At 35.6% G+C, this 18,898-nt stretch overlaps 2 protein-coding genes across 4 annotated transcripts; one reads left to right on the top strand and one right to left on the bottom strand.

The window, feature by feature from the left end:
- Positions 1-1,220: 1,220 nt before the first annotated feature.
- On the top strand, positions 1,221-11,685 carry LOC108994599. Of its 3 annotated transcripts, XM_035685745.1 has the most exons (6): positions 1,221-1,318; positions 4,813-5,328; positions 5,783-5,932; positions 7,116-7,549; positions 7,645-7,899; positions 11,224-11,685. In XM_035685745.1, exons 2-6 carry the CDS (start codon positions 4,830-4,832, stop codon positions 11,269-11,271), a joined length of 1,386 nt encoding a protein of 461 aa, XP_035541638.1. In that variant the 5' UTR covers positions 1,221-1,318; positions 4,813-4,829; the 3' UTR covers positions 11,272-11,685. The 3 variants fall into 3 exon arrangements, with proteins under 3 accessions (XP_035541638.1, XP_018825420.2, XP_018825419.2); XM_018969875.2 differs by lacking the exon at positions 11,224-11,685 and having other exon boundaries at positions 7,404-7,549; positions 7,645-8,859; XM_018969874.2 differs by lacking the exon at positions 11,224-11,685 and having other exon boundaries at positions 7,645-8,859.
- Positions 11,686-15,726: 4,041 nt separating this feature from the next.
- LOC108994614 lies at positions 15,727-16,089 on the bottom strand. The gene has a single exon (XM_018969889.1). The coding sequence runs from the start codon at positions 16,087-16,089 to the stop codon at positions 15,727-15,729; it is 363 nt and encodes a 120-aa protein (XP_018825434.1).
- Between the last annotated feature and the right edge of the window lie 2,809 nt (positions 16,090-18,898).

Raw genomic sequence — 18,898 nt, 5'->3', positions numbered from 1 at the left:
AAACGCTCATGGGAACAGATTTCAAAACATTGACGAGAATGGTTTCAAAATAAAACGTCAATAATGGTGGTTCACTTGGGAGGGTCTAGGCCAAGAAAAGTGAAAATGAAAAATAATAGATAATATTACTATAATTCCAATTGAAGAATATAAATAATTAAAATATATCTTTTTATCTTAAGATAAATAATAATTTCATATTTTATCATAGTAGAAGATTTAAATTTAAATTGTGATTCTATACTTCATCCAATTAATTATTTATGATGTTAGTTTCCTTTGTAAATGAATGTCAAAATATAAAAATATTTTTAAAATTGGTCTCAAACTTTGCAAATACTCGTTCATGATGTGCATGAACAAAAATAAACTATCGGCGTCTGGTATTTGGTTAAATCAATCAAGTTATACTATGGATTAAAATCTAATGGAGAAAGTTCTATATAGAAACTTTACATCATACATATCTGCATAATTAATTTGTAGTTTATCATTTTTTACACTCAATTTTAATGCTTAAATATGTGTGTATTTTGTCAAAAACTTGATAGTCTAATAACATATCATCTGGTTCTTTAAAATTTTTTTATTTAAATAATTTTTTTATTTTATGATATTTTTATTTAACTTTAATTTCTTATTATTTTAAAAACTAATAAAATATATTTTCTCAAATCATTCCAATACTATTCACACAACCACAAATAATTGCCACCTAATTGCATCTAGCCTAACCTTTAACTTCGTCAATAATTGCCTCGTCAATTATGATCAAATAATCGAAATCACGAGGAATTCCTCATAGACATTTTGGAGATTGTGGGATCAGAGTTCGAGGTAATTTGTATTGAAAAATATTTTCAATTCATCCCGTCTAATTTTATTTTATTATTATAATTTTTTTAAATTTTTATATAAAATATAATAAATAATTTAATTTTTTTAAATTATAAAATAATAATAATATTAAAAAATAATATTTTAATAATATTTTATTTAACTTTTAATTTTTATCTTAAACTATCTCATATCCTCTCAATCTCACTTTTTAAAAATTCTTTTATCCTTCTTTTCTTTTTCACGCGGTTCCTGCCACTGTTTTTTTCCTCCCTGTGGGCCTGTACAGGCAAACGTACGTAAGTGGAAAACATGATGACAACCTGGTCCCCATAAAGCATTATCAGGAGAGGAGAGAGTGAGGCACTTGTGTTTTTCTTTTTTAGAGGGGAGATTGGTTGAGGTTTGTCTGTGTGAGAAAGAGAGAACGCTGGACACTCGGAAGAGTTTAAAGTAGTCGTTGATCTTACAAAATTAAGAGGTACATGCTCACTAATTTCTTCTCCACTTATTCCTTTATTAATGCATGCAAAAAATTACTTTTAATTAGTCACAAATTTTTTAATTAGTACTTGTTCATGATGTGTGTTACCTTGTAAATGAATACCATATAACAAAAATACTTAGAAAATTGTTAGCAAACTTTGTAAATACTTGTTAGTTCATGATGTTTATGAATATAAATACTTTGTAAATCTTTTAAAATTATAAGCATTAACTATATATCTACAATTGGTTAAATCAATAGTGTATAGAAGAGAGAATTTGATACAAAAAACGTGTTGATTCGTGGTTGAGATCATGTCCCCGGCCATAACCTTCTTTTTCCTACAATATAGTGACATCAATCTACTAGCTTGTTTTTGTGTGATATTCCAAAAAATGTTCCTTTATTTTGGTGATTTTTGTTGAATATCTCTATGTCTCAATTTTTGACTCTTTTTTTTTTTTTTTTCTTCCTGTTTTGCTTCTTATTATAGTGATTAAGGGTAGGTTTGGATATTATAATGCAGTATAAAAGTTGCCATTACATTTAGGACATTATACATGTGCCTATAACATATATATGATACAGATGAAGATAGACAAATGTTGCTTGGCATTTTGTACTTAACAATGACAAGAGAACATGGTTAAGTAAAGGAAGTAAATGGTTACCCATAAGGTTTTAATATTTTTTGTTTCCCTCTTCTTTCTGACCGCGTTTGAAGGTGAAAACACGTGCACCACCGAAGAACATGGTACGATGAAGCTGGTTGTCCATCTAATTTGAAATGTCTGACGGCTTCACTTCCATTTTTGATAGATCGTCTTGGTCTTTCTCAATTCGTCGAAGCATTTTTTAATTCTTGCCACAAGTGATGACCTTTTATTCTTGGTCCTTCTTTATTGATTATTCCAAGCATTTATTGATGATCACCTGCATCCGGGTCCGGATCTTTCTTATCTGTTTAGGCTTTGTTTGGATTTTTGAATAATTTCAGTTCATTTCAATTGACTTTTATTTTAGACCCATTGCAACATTCAAATACATATTTTTCAAATAATTAAACATCACTTAACTCAAAATTTCTTTGCACATAGAATCTACAGTTTTTTTAAACTCAATACTTCTTTACCACATGAAACTTACAACATTTTTCAATTTCTTATAAATACAACTAAACTCATCTGAATATATCTAAACTCATATTAGGTGAGCCTCACAAAATTTATTCAACTATCTCAATTTACTATTATTCATAAAAAATTAAACTCATTACAATTCATCTAAACATTCAAACTATCCGTAATTTCATGTTTTGAAATTTGTTGAAAGAGTTAGAACGGGTGAAATATATTTGCAATAGAAAAATGATAAATACACAATAATTTATACAATATTTTATATAATAATATTTTAAAAATAGAGATATTTTTGTAAAATATTTTATAAAAATACTTTTATTTTATAACATATATTATAAAAAATATTGTATAAAATATTATGTATTTATCACTACTCTTTGCAATAACATGCGGAGTACTTTCTCGCTTTCACAAAGATTTTGAATCTGAAAAGGAGGCAAAAACAAAAAAAAACAAAAGAAAAAAGAGACTTCGGAAAAGGAGATCGACCTCTGCATGCAGGTAGCTAGGTAAGTAGGTGCTGGTTAACAATTAGTAAAGAAGATGGAGAAGGGCAAATGCGGAATTTTAGGTTAGCAAGCTAGGCTTCAAAAATTTTGTCAGCTAGGAGGGAATGACGTTACTTCACAACATCCAACCTTGATGCTGCACTGCTGTTCAGGGCACTCACAATGATTTCTTTATCGTATTTTTCAAAATGTATTATTAATTTTTTTATTTTATATAATAATTTTTAAAATATATCATAAATTAATTTATCTAATTTTTTTATATTATTTAAATAAATTTTTTATTCTTTTTAAATATTTATTTTCTATTAATAAATTTACAATATTCATAAATTCTTTTATATTTACAATTTATTTTTATATACAATATAAAATAAATCAAACTTAAATGAGAAAAGAGACATTATAAGCCTGTGCATATAAATGTGTATGTTAAGAATTAGCGAATCTAATAAAATGTACAAATTATTTATCTATAATTTGAGAGTTGTCTCTGCTTGAAAAGTTGTATCAAAGCATAATTTAAATAACAGAACATATATATGCATATATATTTATATAAAAAACATAAAATATGTGAGTAATATGTGAGTAAGAAAATGACAAAAACAAAAATAATATTATAAAACTATATTCTTATAATATTTTAATTTTATAATATTTTTTATTCAACTTTTTCTCTCTCATTTTCAAAAATTTTAAAAATACTTAACTTAAACTATCTTACTACTATTCATAAATTATATTATAACTATTTACAAATTTCTCATCTCATTTCACTTCCTGAACAAGCCTAGGATTGAAGAAATTATATAAATAAAGAACATTCATTAATAACGTGTTTTAGTTCTTCTGTATTTTAATTTGAACAATATAGTCATTGCAATTTCAATTCTACTATATATAGTCACTTTTGTGTGTTCTTTACACACATGTGATGAAACTCAACAATTATTTTATATTAAAAAAAAGTAACAAAACCAATCATGTCGGTATGTGCACAAAGGAGTACACAAAAATAATTGTACATAAAATTTTTGTTGCAATATATATATCCATTTTGAATTATTTATCATGATCACTATATATATACATAATGGTGGAGGTGGATTTATAAATATAATCCACTTTGTAGCAAAACTCTTGTGCAAGGTTGAGAGTATCAAAAGAAAAAATATTCGCATCATCCCGAAACCGCAACACACTCAATACATTAAGTGAAAATATATATATATATATATATATATATATATATATATGTGAGGTGTGCTGCGGCTTCCGGTTGATGCATAGCACAGCTCTATCAAAAACCTCATCATTTCCTTGGAGTACACGCAGTCTTTGATGATCTGAAGCCGATCAATTTGTAACCGCATGCTAGAATATTAAAGTGTGTTGTTCATCACCTCGAATTCTTCGTGACAATATATAGCTCTTCACATTATCATGCCTTCACTGATTTCGTTTCTTTAATTTTCTGCAATCTATACAAGTAAATATTATGCTTCAAAAATTCTTTTGATCAATGAAATTAAGTTTAATATTCAACTTTTGGATTTTTCATAGCGAAGGCCGTACTTTTGCAGATTCGATTCACTCAAAAATCATGATCAATAATATTACATGCATGCATTCAACTGGCCTCAGTACTATCTGTATGAATGTATTTCGAAATATAAATTAATGTATGTTTCAGAGATTTTCATTTTTCTGTTTTTAATTTATTATTATTATGGCCCATGTATTGTCTAATAGACAATGTCTATTCACCTAATTATTAAGTGTATGCATACATACGTAATTTCGTATTAATTCTTCTAATTTTCAATATTCTTAGAAAGATCAAGGAAAATAATGGAAGAGGGTGATATCTTATTATCTCAATCACGTGCCTTTTATGCTCCTCTCCTTCGAGCTGCCCTAGCAGATGACTGGAAAGCTGCTAAAGCTTTTATCCAGAACCATCCATACTCCATTAGAGCTAAAATAACAAAAGAGGAAGGGACAGCTCTTCACAATGCTGCAGCTGCAAAACGTACCCATTTTGTAAAAAAGCTCGTGAGATTGATGGAACCGAAAGAACTAGAATTGAGAACCAACGGAGACTGCACGACCCTTTATTTTGCCGCTCAATCAGAAATCGTAACAATTGCAAAGGTGATGGTGAAAAAGAACAACAATCTGCCATCGATATATCCCAAGAATTGCATACAAGTTTCACCACTTTACGCTGCAATAAGGACTGGAAATAGAGAGATGGTGTCGTATTTATACTCTGTGACTCCTATTGAAGACTTGGCATCAGTGGATTTGATTGAGCTCCTTATCGCTACTATTTCCACTGACTTGTATGGTATGTCCTACGCATCAATACCCTTGATCATCAGTTTGAGACAATTAATTAAGAGCAATGCTATTCTTGTAATATGACTCGTTTTAAATAACTAGATATATTGGCCAATTGAATGGTTGTTACTAATTAAGATGGTCTAAATAACAAAGATAACATTATTTATAAAAAATGTACAAGAAGATTACATAAAATTAAACTCATGAGCTAACGTGACTTGATATGTTATGTCAGATTGTAAAACTACTTTTATTACTAAGTAGGTCTAATATATCACATAAAACTACTTTAATTTATGAATTTATTTTATGTACTTATAGCACTTTTCATACCTATTACATATGTACCTTTTGTTTGACCTGATCACGAAGTTTTAAAAGGTATATCATAGAGATCTCACAAGACTTACCATATATATAGAAGAAAATGGTTATATTAATTTGGTTTTTATGAACAGATACGGCACTCAAAATTCTGGACACTCTAACGTTAGCACCTGATCAAGAGAAGGATCTTCTTTGGTATCCATTGGAAATGTTGGCCAGAAAACCTTCGGAAATTGGCAGCAAAATTCGGCCATCAGTATGGGAAAGATGCTTAAACTTCTGTAAGTTTATTTCCAGCCTAAACTTATAATTACTTATAACTTTACTTGTGCACTGTGTCAATTTATATATATATATATATATACACATGTATGTATATGTGTGTGTGTGTGTGTGTGTTATATACATATACATCAACAGATTTAAAGAGTAGATGGGGTGTAGTTGTGATGGGGAGTCTCATGGGAATGCTCCAATTCATGTGATGTCCAAATAAGAAGTCCAACAGGCGAGATTGTGTGCAGCGAAATTGGCACTTAGGTGAACTTTTGGAGCTAACCAAGATGTAACTCCTTGATTATAGGGCAGATACTCTAGTCTATTGTCAAAATATAGCCGAAATTAATGGCAGTGGGCCAATGATAACGTCAAGCGAGTCGCCTTCTAGAATGATGTTTAATTTCCATCCCCTTGGCTTCAGCTTCCTTGACGGCTAGTAGGGCTGCTTGTGCTTCTCCTACAGAATTGTTGTTCATGCATAAAGGGGTGTGCTTTCTACGTTGTGATGACTGGTAGACTGCGCTGCTGCCAATTAGGAATTAGTTATCGATCTCTGACTGGCCGGTAGAGTACTGCTGCTGCCATTAGGAAGTTATCTCATATTTTTTTCTTAATGCAAAGTTTCATACCCCACGTGGCATTGGGAAGTAGATAGCTAGCTAGGAGGCCATATTATATTAATTCTTTACTAAATGTTAAATGTATAGTTCCTTTTAGTATGAATTCTTCTTTTCAGTGCGATTTGCCATTTTGAGAATAGGCTGGCCTGTGATCATCAAATTAGCTTGCATGATGTCTAACATGTCAAATGAACCCCCTAAATTTGAAGACGTTAATCTCTGAGAAGAATCTTAAAATAAAGTGTTAATCGCTAAGTTTTCAAATTATACTCCATTATCAAGAACTAAACTACGTCTGATAATTGCAATTATATAAATCACGACCCATATATACTAGATGAATATACTGATCGCATGCAAAATCTGACACTTGAGAGTCCAAATTGTAGTACTGCATGAATCAGACGTAGTACTATAATTGATTCATGAGAAAATAAGCTATGTCAATTTTATACGAGCCACGCAATATATTTTGCTATAATAAAACTTAAAAAGCTAGTCTAGGTTGATGGGAATGTGTGAGTTTAATCAAATTAACGATCTATCTTCTCTTAATCCTACCTAGGCTTCAGAGGTCGTATCTGCAACAAAGCTATGATGCAAGCATCAACCCATCAATTAGTTCACCGCCTTTGGAAACAGTTTGGAAACGACAATTTCTTGTCAACTGTGGTTCACTATCATATGAAACTACTTGTTGAAGCGGCAAAAGTAGGGAACGTTGAATTTCTAATTATACTTATACGCTCTTATCCCGATCTCATATGGCAAGTAGACGAAGAATATGGAACTTTATTTCACGTTGCTATTCAACATCGACAAAGGCATGTTTTTAATTTAATATATGAGATAGGTGTTATGAAGGGCAACCTTGCGAGCTATCATGCCAAAGGGAGAAACAATATGCTGCACTTAGCTGGAGAATTGCCTTCATCAGATCGACTGAATATCGTATCAGGAGCAGCCCTTCAAATGAAACGAGAGTTGTTGTGGTTTCAAGTACGTACATACAGGTGTTAAATATCATGCTAACTTCTTAATGCATGGTCTCCCCTTTCAATATTTTTTAATTTACAAGTAATTGGTTATTGCAGGAGATAGAAAATATCGTGCCGAAGTCATATGTGAACGAACCGAATGAAAAAGGAGAAACACCAAGGGATATATTTGTAAAGACTCATGAAGAACTACAGAAGAATGGTGAAAAGTGGATGAAGGACACGGCAAACTCTTGCATGCTTGTGGCAGCACTGATTGCCACTGTAGTTTTTCCAGCTGCCTTCGCACTACCGGGTGGCAACAATCAAGAAACAGGCATTCCTATATTTCTCGAAGACAGCTACTTTGTGGTATTCTTCATATCAGATGCAATAGCAATGTCATTCTCTTCGACTTCAATATTAGTTTTCTTGTCAATTCTCACGTCACGCTACACGGAGAGGGATTTCCTCAACTCATTACCTCGAAGGTTGGCATTGGGACTCGCTACGCTTTTAATCTCAATCGTAGGCATGCTGATAGCCTTCACTTCAGCTTGCTTTTTGGTCTTTAAACACAAATCAAGTGTTCCAATCCGCATAATTGTCGTAGCGCCGATTGTCCCAATTAGTTTCTTTGTTATCCTACATTATGGCCTTTGGTTGGATATATTCCACTCAGCATTCTATTCAAATAGGTTCCTTTTCCGGTCACATAATAGGCTTTTCAAGCAAGCAATCCAGCTAGGGAAAGAATGACAACCAATCATGCAATTGGACCAAATTAAGATTAAGGCTTCACTTTGATCTTCATTTATTAGCTAGGAATGTTGGCTTTTCATGTGTATGTACGTTTGTGCATATATATTGTAATAAAGGTGCACCCACAGTGGGTACCCCTTGCTATTCATATGCCTAGCAGTTATGTTTGGCATATTTATTTGTTCATTATAGCTAGGCATTTAGACCTAGTTGTGGGTTACTAAATGGATGTGCCCTCCCCCCTTAGTGAAAAGATGGATGATTGGTATAAGTGAAAATCTCTCTCTCAAAGAATTTTTCTAGGCTTGTGTGGGTGTTGTTCTGAATTTACCACGTAGTACACTCCACTATCGATACATGAAGATTTCGGATGAACAATGATGACGAAAAATCCATGGACCAACTGCTCTAGATTCAAGATATTTTCAATGAGATAATATCGCTAGCTTTATGTATTCTGATTTAATATTTCTATCATTGGTATTAGAGTCAAATCAGTTATTCTAGATGTAATTTTTGCCGTGCTTGTGATTTTCTGTCATGGGCTTATGGGCCTTGGGCTTGGGGGTCAGTTGTTGGGGCTTATATATCTGAGTAAGGCTTATTTGATAAAGGCCTTGTGTGGTAGTTTATTTTCTTCTATGTTTGAATTTGTCAATGTTGAATTTGTCTAAGTTGTGTAACACCTCGTATTTTAGTGTATTTTTAATTGAAAGATTATTTGTTATTAATTTAAAAATTTATTCTCTTGTTTTAAAATTGGTTGGATTTTTAGTGGGTTTATTTTTATGGTTTTAATTTTGTGAAAATTATTTTGAGGTGCTTTCTTATAATTGATTATTGTAATACATTTAAATTGTTTTTCATATTTTAATCACTACGTTTGAATTATTTTATTTTACTTGTTGTTTTGAAATCGTTTCCGTTAGATCATTTTTGTGACCCAAGATGTGGGGATTGGACCTTATTTCTTTCCCTCCTTTTCTCTTTCCTCTCTTTTTCTTTTCGACTTTTCTTTTCTTTTTCTTTCTTTTTTTTTCTTTCCTTCTCCCTGGTTCTCCCGCACACACGTCTCTCCCTCTCTCTTCTCTTTGTCCGTGCGTCGTCCCCCAGCTCGCCGCCGTGCACCGGCGGTGACCGATACCACCCCTCCCTCTCACCTCCCCTTCGACTGGCGATCACCCCCTGTGATTTCAGCCCCTAACTCGCTGCTGATAGCCCCCACGCACCACACCAAGCCCCGGCAGTCCTTGCGCTGCTGCTTCGCCGTCACGCCACCTCCGGCCACCATCTTCTCACCATATCATCCTCGACCTCCTAGCAACCCAATGGACCCAACCCCACATCCGATCTGTCACCGGTGAAGCCCCACCATCTATATTTGCGTTTTGGATATTTTAGCCTTCGACCGCCCTCTACGCCGCCACCCACGGCCAACCACCATCACCACTAGCTTCACCGACATTCTTAAACCCTACCCTATCAATCTCGGGTCTTCTTTTACACCCGTTCAAAAGTGAGTTTTTGAGACCCACGGCCACAGTGCATTTGACACTGTTTTGTTGCTGCGTTGCCGCTTCTAGCACCTCCGTGATTTTTCAAAAATTCTATTATAGCATTGTAAGTATTTTCCCAAAGAACTTTTGAGGTTTAAATGTATTTCTATGCTAATTCATATTTACTGTGAATTGGTTGGTTGTGCAGGACTGAGTCCAAAGAGTAAGGGGGTCGGTTGGATTGGATGATGAAGTTGATTGTGTGATTGGTTTGTGCTATGAAATTTGTTGGCAGTTTCGGGTTTAAATATTGGTGTTTTGAGGTTGATGTTGGTCATGGTGGATATTGGTGATTTTTAGGAAGTGATGATATATTTTGGGATTATGAGGGTTTTAAGTTTTGAGAAATTAAAATTGTTATTTTAGAAGGTTAGGCTTAAATATCGAAATCCGTGATTGATTGAAAACTTACGAAAATTATGTGATTATTTTTATAGGTGACGATTTATATTCGACTCGACATTTTTTTAGGAAAATTCTGAAAAACTAAGTTGTCCAGGTAAGCGGGGTTCCTATGCTAGGTTTTACACGAATTATTGAGACTAAGGTTGATTTTCTGAAAACTTTGCATATTTTTGTGATGAATTGAGAACTTGGAAAAAACAAAACCAACCTCCGTCGTTTATTTGCATACTCATGAAATCTGTGTGGAAAAGGAAAAATATGTTCTGACATGCACTATGTAGACATGAGCTAAATTCTATTATGTGGTATCTAAAATCAGAAAAAGGGAGCGATATTGAGAATATGAAAATTTGTGCATTTATTTAGAAAGAGGTTCTGGCTTTTGTTGTCAGCATATGTAAACTGTCTGATTCTATTTTGGTACTCTGTATTATTTTGATATAACATCTGAAAACCTTTGGCATGGTGTACTGGTATTTGTATTTGACTCTGTCTCTACTTTTCTCTGCTCTGTTATGCTCTGCTCTGTTTGGGTTGGTACTAATATCACTGTCTCTGAGTGCACCCACTTTGGAAACAAAGTGGTTTTATTGTGGTCTTTCCTGTGTGCACACTCGGGACCCCGAGAAAAATAAAGGAAAGATTTCACCTCTGTCTCTGCCTGGTTTGGCCACCGGGGTTAGCACAACCCTACCACGGGGGTGAAACATGGTCTCTGCTCTGTGTGATGCTCTATTTTGATCTGATGATGATACTCATTTTATGTTATGCCAAAGTATTACGGGTTTTACTTGTCTTAAAACCATCACTCTGTTACTTTTGAAAATATGTTTTGTTCTACATGATAATCCTGAAAAATATTTTTTTGTTCTACATGCTGTACTTTGTAAATGCTCATGTTTGCACGCTAGCATATGTCCTCTGCTTACTGAGTTGTTGATAACTTACTCCTTATCTCCATAGCATTTTTCAGATATGTGGGACATTTCAGCGAAGGTTCAAGAATAGGAAGCATGGATAAGGCTTTGTGAGTATAGTCTATTAAATACAGAGAGGGTACTTATTATTGGAGAATTTTATTGAATAGTTTCGTTTTGCTTTGTTGACTCAGTACCTTGGGAAGTTGACTTTTATGTTGATATTTCGTTGTAATCTTAGTTATTTATTTTGGAGTAGATGGTTTAAAGTAATGAGGTCTATGAGTAAATGAGAAATTGGAGTTTACATTTGTAGTATGAGATATGATTTTAAGTGTTTAGAGGTAACTCTTCGACCCATCCGGGACCGGGGCGTTACAAGTTGGTTGTGGGTCTGAGTTCGTGGGATATTGTCGCTGCCGAGTCTTTAGGTCTGTTAGTAGTAGGAGCAGTAATGAGGTAATGCAAGTAGTGGATTGTTAATTTCAGTTAGTATAGTTCAACTGTAATGTTTATTTATATTTCCATTATCAATGAAAAGGCAAGCAAATATTTTCCCAGAATTGTGTTGGAGAATTTAGCTCCCTTGAAGTGCAGACTAATTTCATCTCTTATCAAGCTCCTTAAGTGGTATCCAGAGCCGCGCGATCCAGGGCTGACAGAGAGGGACACAATACCCTTTTTTCCCAATTAGCTGAATCAATGGCCTCACTACGTACCAACCAAAAGACTCAAAACCAACATCAACAGACGTTGTAGCAGGTAGTAGATGTATTGGCACGACAACTACAACTTGTTGTGGCTAACATGGAAACACTAGTCCGTGCGCAAGGGAAGTCAAAGGATGTTTCAACGCGGGGATCAAATTCACATGGGAACCCATTATTCGAGGAGCATGGCGGAATTCAAATGAGGGTGATTCGACTGGAATTTCCTAAGTTTAATGGTGAAGATCCTAACAGTTAAATCTATCGAGCCAACCAATTTTTTACATACCATCAAACCAATCCACACCATCGAATCCTATTGGCCTCTTTTCATATGGAGGGCAAGGCACTCGGTTTCAAGATTTGGAATCTTCTGGTGGAGTTACTAGCTGGGATGGGTTCACTAAGACTACTCACTTGATTTCGGCCTACTATGTTTGACGATTCTATAGAGGCTATTGCTCAGTTGTGAGAAACTACTACTGTGGAGGCCTATAAAATAGAATTTGAAATCCTATCTAATCAACTCAAGGGAATTGCTGAGCCATACAAGCTCAGTTGCTTCTTGAGCAGGTTAAGAGAGGAAATCGGTTTTATGGTACGTATGCTTAATCCCTCGAATCTCATCATGGCTTTCGGTATGGCTAAAATGTAGGAGGAAATGTGGCGGCATTTTGCCGTACCAACTACTTCGGGTCTACTCCGAATCGACCTATTGTTACTTTGCCATCAACACAAGAAAAAAAAAAGAAAAAGCTATCCTTCCAGTTCAACGATTGTCCCCAATACAAATGAAGGAACGATGAGATTGCGGACTTTGTTACAACTATGATGAAAAATGGGGGCCGGGTCATAAATGCAAATCTGCCCGCTTTTTATTATGGATTGTACGGAGACCAACGAGGATGAGGAGCTCCAGACCAGTACACCAGCGATCCACCTAGGCGAGGCATCTAATTCTGGTACCAACGAATATGAACCTGTGGAACAGGCTTCCAAGGATCTCAATCCATGCATTATCTGGGTCTCCAAGCTCAAAAACCATGAGGATTTTGGGCCAAGTTTTTGGTTTTCCAGTGGTGATCCTCATAGATACCAACAATATTAAGTGTTTCATGGATCCAGCTATTCAACAACGAGCTCACCTGCAAGCTGGACCAATGAAGGGCCTTCAAGTTAAGGTGGCCAATGGAGACACATTATTCAATGAAGGGCGCTGCTCTAATATTCCATTTATTATGCCCGATCCCGAGAGTTTGGAGAGTTAACTCATTTAACCTGATAATCAACTCCAACAATGCTAATATATTTTCCAAAACCAAGAATATAACCTTCCAAATCTTCGAAACAACGTAAATACTTCAATTTAATAAATCATACATACTCACATATCAAATCCTCAATATCACAACCCAAATAAAATATCAACTTTTCTTCATGTCTCAAATAACAAACTAGATTAAAATAAAATTGACATAAGTCTCCATAAACCGTCTAAATTGATTGAAAACAACTTAAGAAATAAATAATATCCAACAACAACACTAATACCGCGAGATACCCAAAACTATTCACAGCTAGTCTTGTCCACACACTCTAATAATGATCCTCAGCTAAACCATCAATGTCATCTAAAAATATTATGAAGATTAAGGGGTGAGTTATCAACAACTCAGCAAGCAGAAAACATATACTAGCATGTGAACATGAGCATTTATAACGTTTGATATGCAGAATAAAACATTTTCTTTAAGAATGTATAAACAACATATTTCTATTTTCAAAATGCATATACCAAAACTTGGTGCAAAAACATCAGAGCGAAATTTCCAGAAAGGTAAACTTATTCCCGAAAAGAAAATCCATTGGCATATCCAAACTAAAACATTATATTCATATCATCTCAAGCATCACATCGGGACAAATACCATGTTTAACCCTCGCGGTAGGATTATAAACCACCATTATACCTGTGGCTAGGTCATATACCATGTTTTACCCCCGTGGTAGGGTTATAAACCACCATTATACCCGTGGTTAGGCCTTAACAGAAACAGATTAGAACATCATCAGAATCAGAACTTCATGCCAAGATTTTCAGATGACACATCATATCCAAAACAAAGTATCAAATAACTTCAGATCGTTTCACATGTTTGAAAGAAACAAAATTAAAATATTTTCATTTATTCATAACAAAACTTTTATATTTTTTTTCATAATCGCTCTTTTGCATAGTTCAGAAATAAAATATACAAAATTGGCTCATGTCTACACCAATCATGATAGAAAATACTTTCTCTTATATAGAATTTATGCATATGCAGAATAAACATCTGGGGTCGTTTCAGATTTCTTTTCAAAAATAAACATGCTTATTTCAAAGACAACCTCATTTCATTTCTTTTATACAAAACTAGTATATGAACCCCACTTACTTGACTTCCGTGTTTTATTAACACCTTGAGTCGGAACTTTAGCAGTAACACCACCTAAACAAAACATATACCCAACATTTATTAAACCAATCTAGTAAGCTACTATTGGTTGAGTAATAAACCAAAACAGCCCATTCTTAACTGAATAACTATCATAAAATTAAACCCGAACAGTACCTTCCTCAAACCATTTGCATTTAAACCCCAAAACAGCCACCTTTTATCAATACCAAACCAACCATAAATATTTCCAAATCCAACAACAGCAACTCCTATGATTAAAATATAACACAAACAATACGTCAACTCCAACCTTCAAAATAAAACTTCAGTGCAACCATCATACATTTTAGACATTCAACAATTCAAGACTTGGGTACTTGCGCCACTCATAAAACACCCAACACAACCGGCTCAAACACCCATTGCGCACACAATCAAAAAACCACCCTGGGCAGCCCTCAATCACTTCCATATGCCACACACATCAACCCCAAACACCACAACTTAACATAAGTAATGAAAATAATTAAACTAAAAAAAAACAGAAGGAGTGAGTAACGAAGCTTACCAGCGTTGGACTCTATGACAACAACTGACAAACACAAGGGGCATTGCTCTATGGGGAAAAAGCTCTATGAAGACGAGAAAAAAAATAAACTGAGTGTGTGCATAGTGAACTAAAACAAAGAGAGTGTGCGAAAAAAATAAGCCGAAGAAAATAACGTACAAGAAGGTTTATGTGTGTGCCAAAGCAGTGGATAGAAGCAAAAAAATTTAAAAGTGAGATCAGTGAATGGGAGGGATGTTTACCAAAAAGAAAAACTTCAAAGAGGGAACTCGACAATGACACAAGATTTCGAGACTTATGAAGATGCTGCACCATGCGAAAAACCCAAAGAAAATCATGAAAATGTCTGTGAGGCAAAGGGAAACAGGGAACAAGAGAGAGAATGATGGCTCACCTTCGAGGGGCTCAGCCCACAGCGACAAATCTCCAGGAATACACGAAAGGAAGGGAATCGCAGATCGCACACGGGTGATCTGGGTTTTGTGCAAGAGGGAAAGGAAATTTCAAAGTAGCTTGAAAAAAATGTGGTGAGAAGAAGAAGAACTTCATGTGTGGAACCGAAATGGACCGTGGAGACGTGGGGAGCAGGTGCACGGGATGGAGAGATTTGCGGAACTGCAGTGCAAAGGAAACTCCCGAAGAGAAGAAAAATAGTGCAGCAAAAAGGGAGAAAAGAACTCACCAAACGATGTTGTTTCAAGCCTCCCTTCAAGTGATCACGTGTCGTGGCCGGGCTTCGTAAAATTGGGCTGGGCTTTGGCCCAGGCATTACATCCTCCCCCCCTTAAAAAATAATTTCGTCCTCGAAATTTGTCCCAAGCTATTGAGGTCTTCGTCGAACAACTATGGGTACTTGACTTGCATTTCCTCTTCTAATTTCAAGGATGGTTCACTGATAGCATGATTATTCCATACCACTTTAACTAATGGAATAGTCCGCTTCCGAAACACCTGTTCTTTTCTCTCTATAATCCGCATCGGCTCTTCTGTATAAGTCAAATTTTCCTGAAGTTGAAGAGGCTCATAGTCGATAACATGGGTGGGGTCAGGAACATACTTCCTTAGCATAGATACATGAAATACGTCGTGCACACCTAAGAGTGCTGGTAGTAGGGCTACTCTATAAGCCGTTGGTCCAATCCGATCAAGAATCGCAAAAGGCCTAACATATCTAGGGCTTAACTTGCCATTCTTTCCAAACCTCATAACCCCTCTCATGGGTGCGATCCTCAAGAATACCTTATTCCCGACCTCGAATTCTAAATGGCAATGACGGTTATCTACATAGCTTTTCTATCGATTCTGAGCTACTCTCATTCTAGCTCGAATTGTCCCAATCTTTTATGTTGTCTTCTGTATGATTTCTGGACCCAAAATTTTCCTTTCTCCCACCTCGTCCCAATACAAAGGAGATCTACACTTCCTACCATAAAGTGCTTCATAAGGTGCCATCTCAATACTAGCCTGGCAACTGTTATTATAAGCAAATTCGACTAAAGGTAAGTGTCGTAGCCAGGTTTCCTTGAAATCCAGTATACACGCTCTCAACATGTCTTCCAAATTTTGTATGGTCCTTTCAGACTGACCATCTGTCTGCGGGTGAAAAGCTGTGTTGAAATTTAACTTAGTTCCCATGGCCTCCTGTAATCTTCGCCAAAATTTTGACGTGAAACGAGGATCCCTATCCGACACAATGGACACGTGTACCCCATGTAACCTAACTATTTCTTGTATATACAGCTCGGCTAGTTTCTCCAACTTATAAGAAACTTTGATAGGCACAAAGTGAGCTGTCTTCGTCAAACGGTCCACTATCACCCATATTGCATCTTGTCCAGTCAGTGTCCTTGGTAAGCCTGTAACAAAATCCATAGAAATATGTTCCCATTTCCATTCTGGAATCTGAAGTGGTTGCAATAACCCTACCGGTCTCTGATGTTCTACTTTCACTTGTTGGGAGGTTAGGCACTGTGCCAAAAAATTTGGCAATTTCCCTCTTCATGCCATCCCACCAAAAAGACCCCTTCAAATCCCAATACATTTTTGTACCACCTAGGTGAACTATGTAAGGGGGGCGATGCGCTTCTTCGAGGATAAGCCTTTTTATTTCATCTTTGTCCGGTACACAAAACCTATTTCCGAACCTTAACACTCCATCTTCAAAATCATTGAACTCAGATTTATTTCCTTTTTCTACTTCTTTTATTAATCTCACTACCTCAGAATCTTCTTTTTGAGCAAGTTTAATTCTATCTATCAAAGCTGGTTGGACTGTTAAACCGACTATCAATGCCTACTGGTCATCAGTAGCAACTTTAATAGCAGCTCTTTCTAAGTCCATTATTAAGTGGGGCTGAGAGGTAAGAGTTGCAACTGCTGGTCCCATTGGCTTCTTGCTAAGTGCATCAGCTACAACATTAGCTTTCCCTGGATGGTAGTTAATATTGCAGTCGTAATCCTTGACTAGTTCGAGCCATCTCCTCTGTCTCATATTCAGTTCCTTCTGAGTGAAGAAATACTTCAAACTTTTATGATCTGTGTAGATTTCACACCTTTCACCATATAAATAATGTTTTCAGATTTTAAGCGCAAAGACAACAGCGGCTAACTCCAAATCATGTGTGGGATAATTCTGCTCATAAGTCTTCAATTGCCGAGATGCATATGCTACTACTTTCCCATGTTGCATCAATATGCACCCCAATCCCAATCGTGAAGCGTCACTGTAAACTACAAATCCTTATCTTTCGTTGGGGACTGTCAGAACTGGAGCTATCACCAATCTCTTCTTCAATTCTTGGAAGCTTTCCTCACATTTATCAGTCCATTCATACTTATTGTTCTTCTTGGTAAGGGCGGTAAGAGGAACTGCTATTTTTGAGAAATCGTCTATAAAACGACGGTAATAACTAGCCAAACCCAAGAAACTCCTAACTTCGTGCACACTGGTTGGTTGGGTCCAGTTAACTATTACTTCAATTTTCTCGAGGTCTATTGAAATACCCTCCTTTGAGACTACATGTCCCAAAAATGCAATAGACTCAAGCCAAAACTCACACTTCTTCAACTTAGCAAATAATTTCTTATCCCTAAGTGTCCCCAGTATTTATCTAAGATGGTCTTCATGTTCAGCTTTGCTCTTGGAGTAGATTAATATGTCGTCAATAAACACCATTACAAATTTATCCAAGAATTCATGAAATACTCGATTCATTAAGTCCATAAATACTGCTGGGGCGTTGGTTAGGCCAAAAGGCATGACCAAGAATTCATAGTGGTCGTACCTGGTCCTGAAAGTTGTCTTAGGCACATCCTCCGCCTTGATCTTCAATTGATGATAACCCGATCTGAGATCAATCTTGGTGAATACCTGAGCACCTTGCAACTGATCAAATAAATCATCGATGCGAGGTTGTGGATATTTATTCTTTATGGTCACTCAGTTTAGTTCCCTGTAGTCTATACACATTCTCATTGTCCCATCCTTCTTCTTCAAAACAAAACTGGAGCTCCCTAAGGTGACACACTGGGCCTGATGAAACCTTTGTCTAATAAGTCTTGCAACTGTTCTTTGAGCTCGGCTAACTCTGATGGTGCCATTCAATAAGGGGCTTTGGAAAGAGGTGTCGTGCCAGGGGCTAACTCAATAGCAAACTCAACCTCCCACTCGGGTGGCAATCTAGACAAATCTTCAGGAAAAATCTCCAGATATTCTCTCACAATAGGAATCTCTTCTAACTCCAATTCTGCTCTTGGTTCATTCACCACGAAGATAAGAACCCTTGACACCCATCACGTATTACTTGTCAACCTGAAAAGCAAAAATAATTGATGGAAGGGTAAGCACTCTGGAACGCATAAATCTAAGTTCCTCCTTCTCTGGAAATTTGAACACCACTTCTTTTTTAAAGTAATCAATATTGGCATAACTAGAAGCAAACCAATCCATTCCCAAAATCACATCAAACCCAATCATAGGAAAGACTATCAGGTTAGCTGGTATTACCCTCCCGCT

This window comes from Juglans regia, chromosome 15, assembly GCF_001411555.2.
Source record: "Juglans regia cultivar Chandler chromosome 15, Walnut 2.0, whole genome shotgun sequence".
Taxonomy (NCBI): domain Eukaryota; kingdom Viridiplantae; phylum Streptophyta; class Magnoliopsida; order Fagales; family Juglandaceae; genus Juglans; species Juglans regia.
This window is presented reverse-complemented; position numbering and strand designations above follow the sequence as displayed.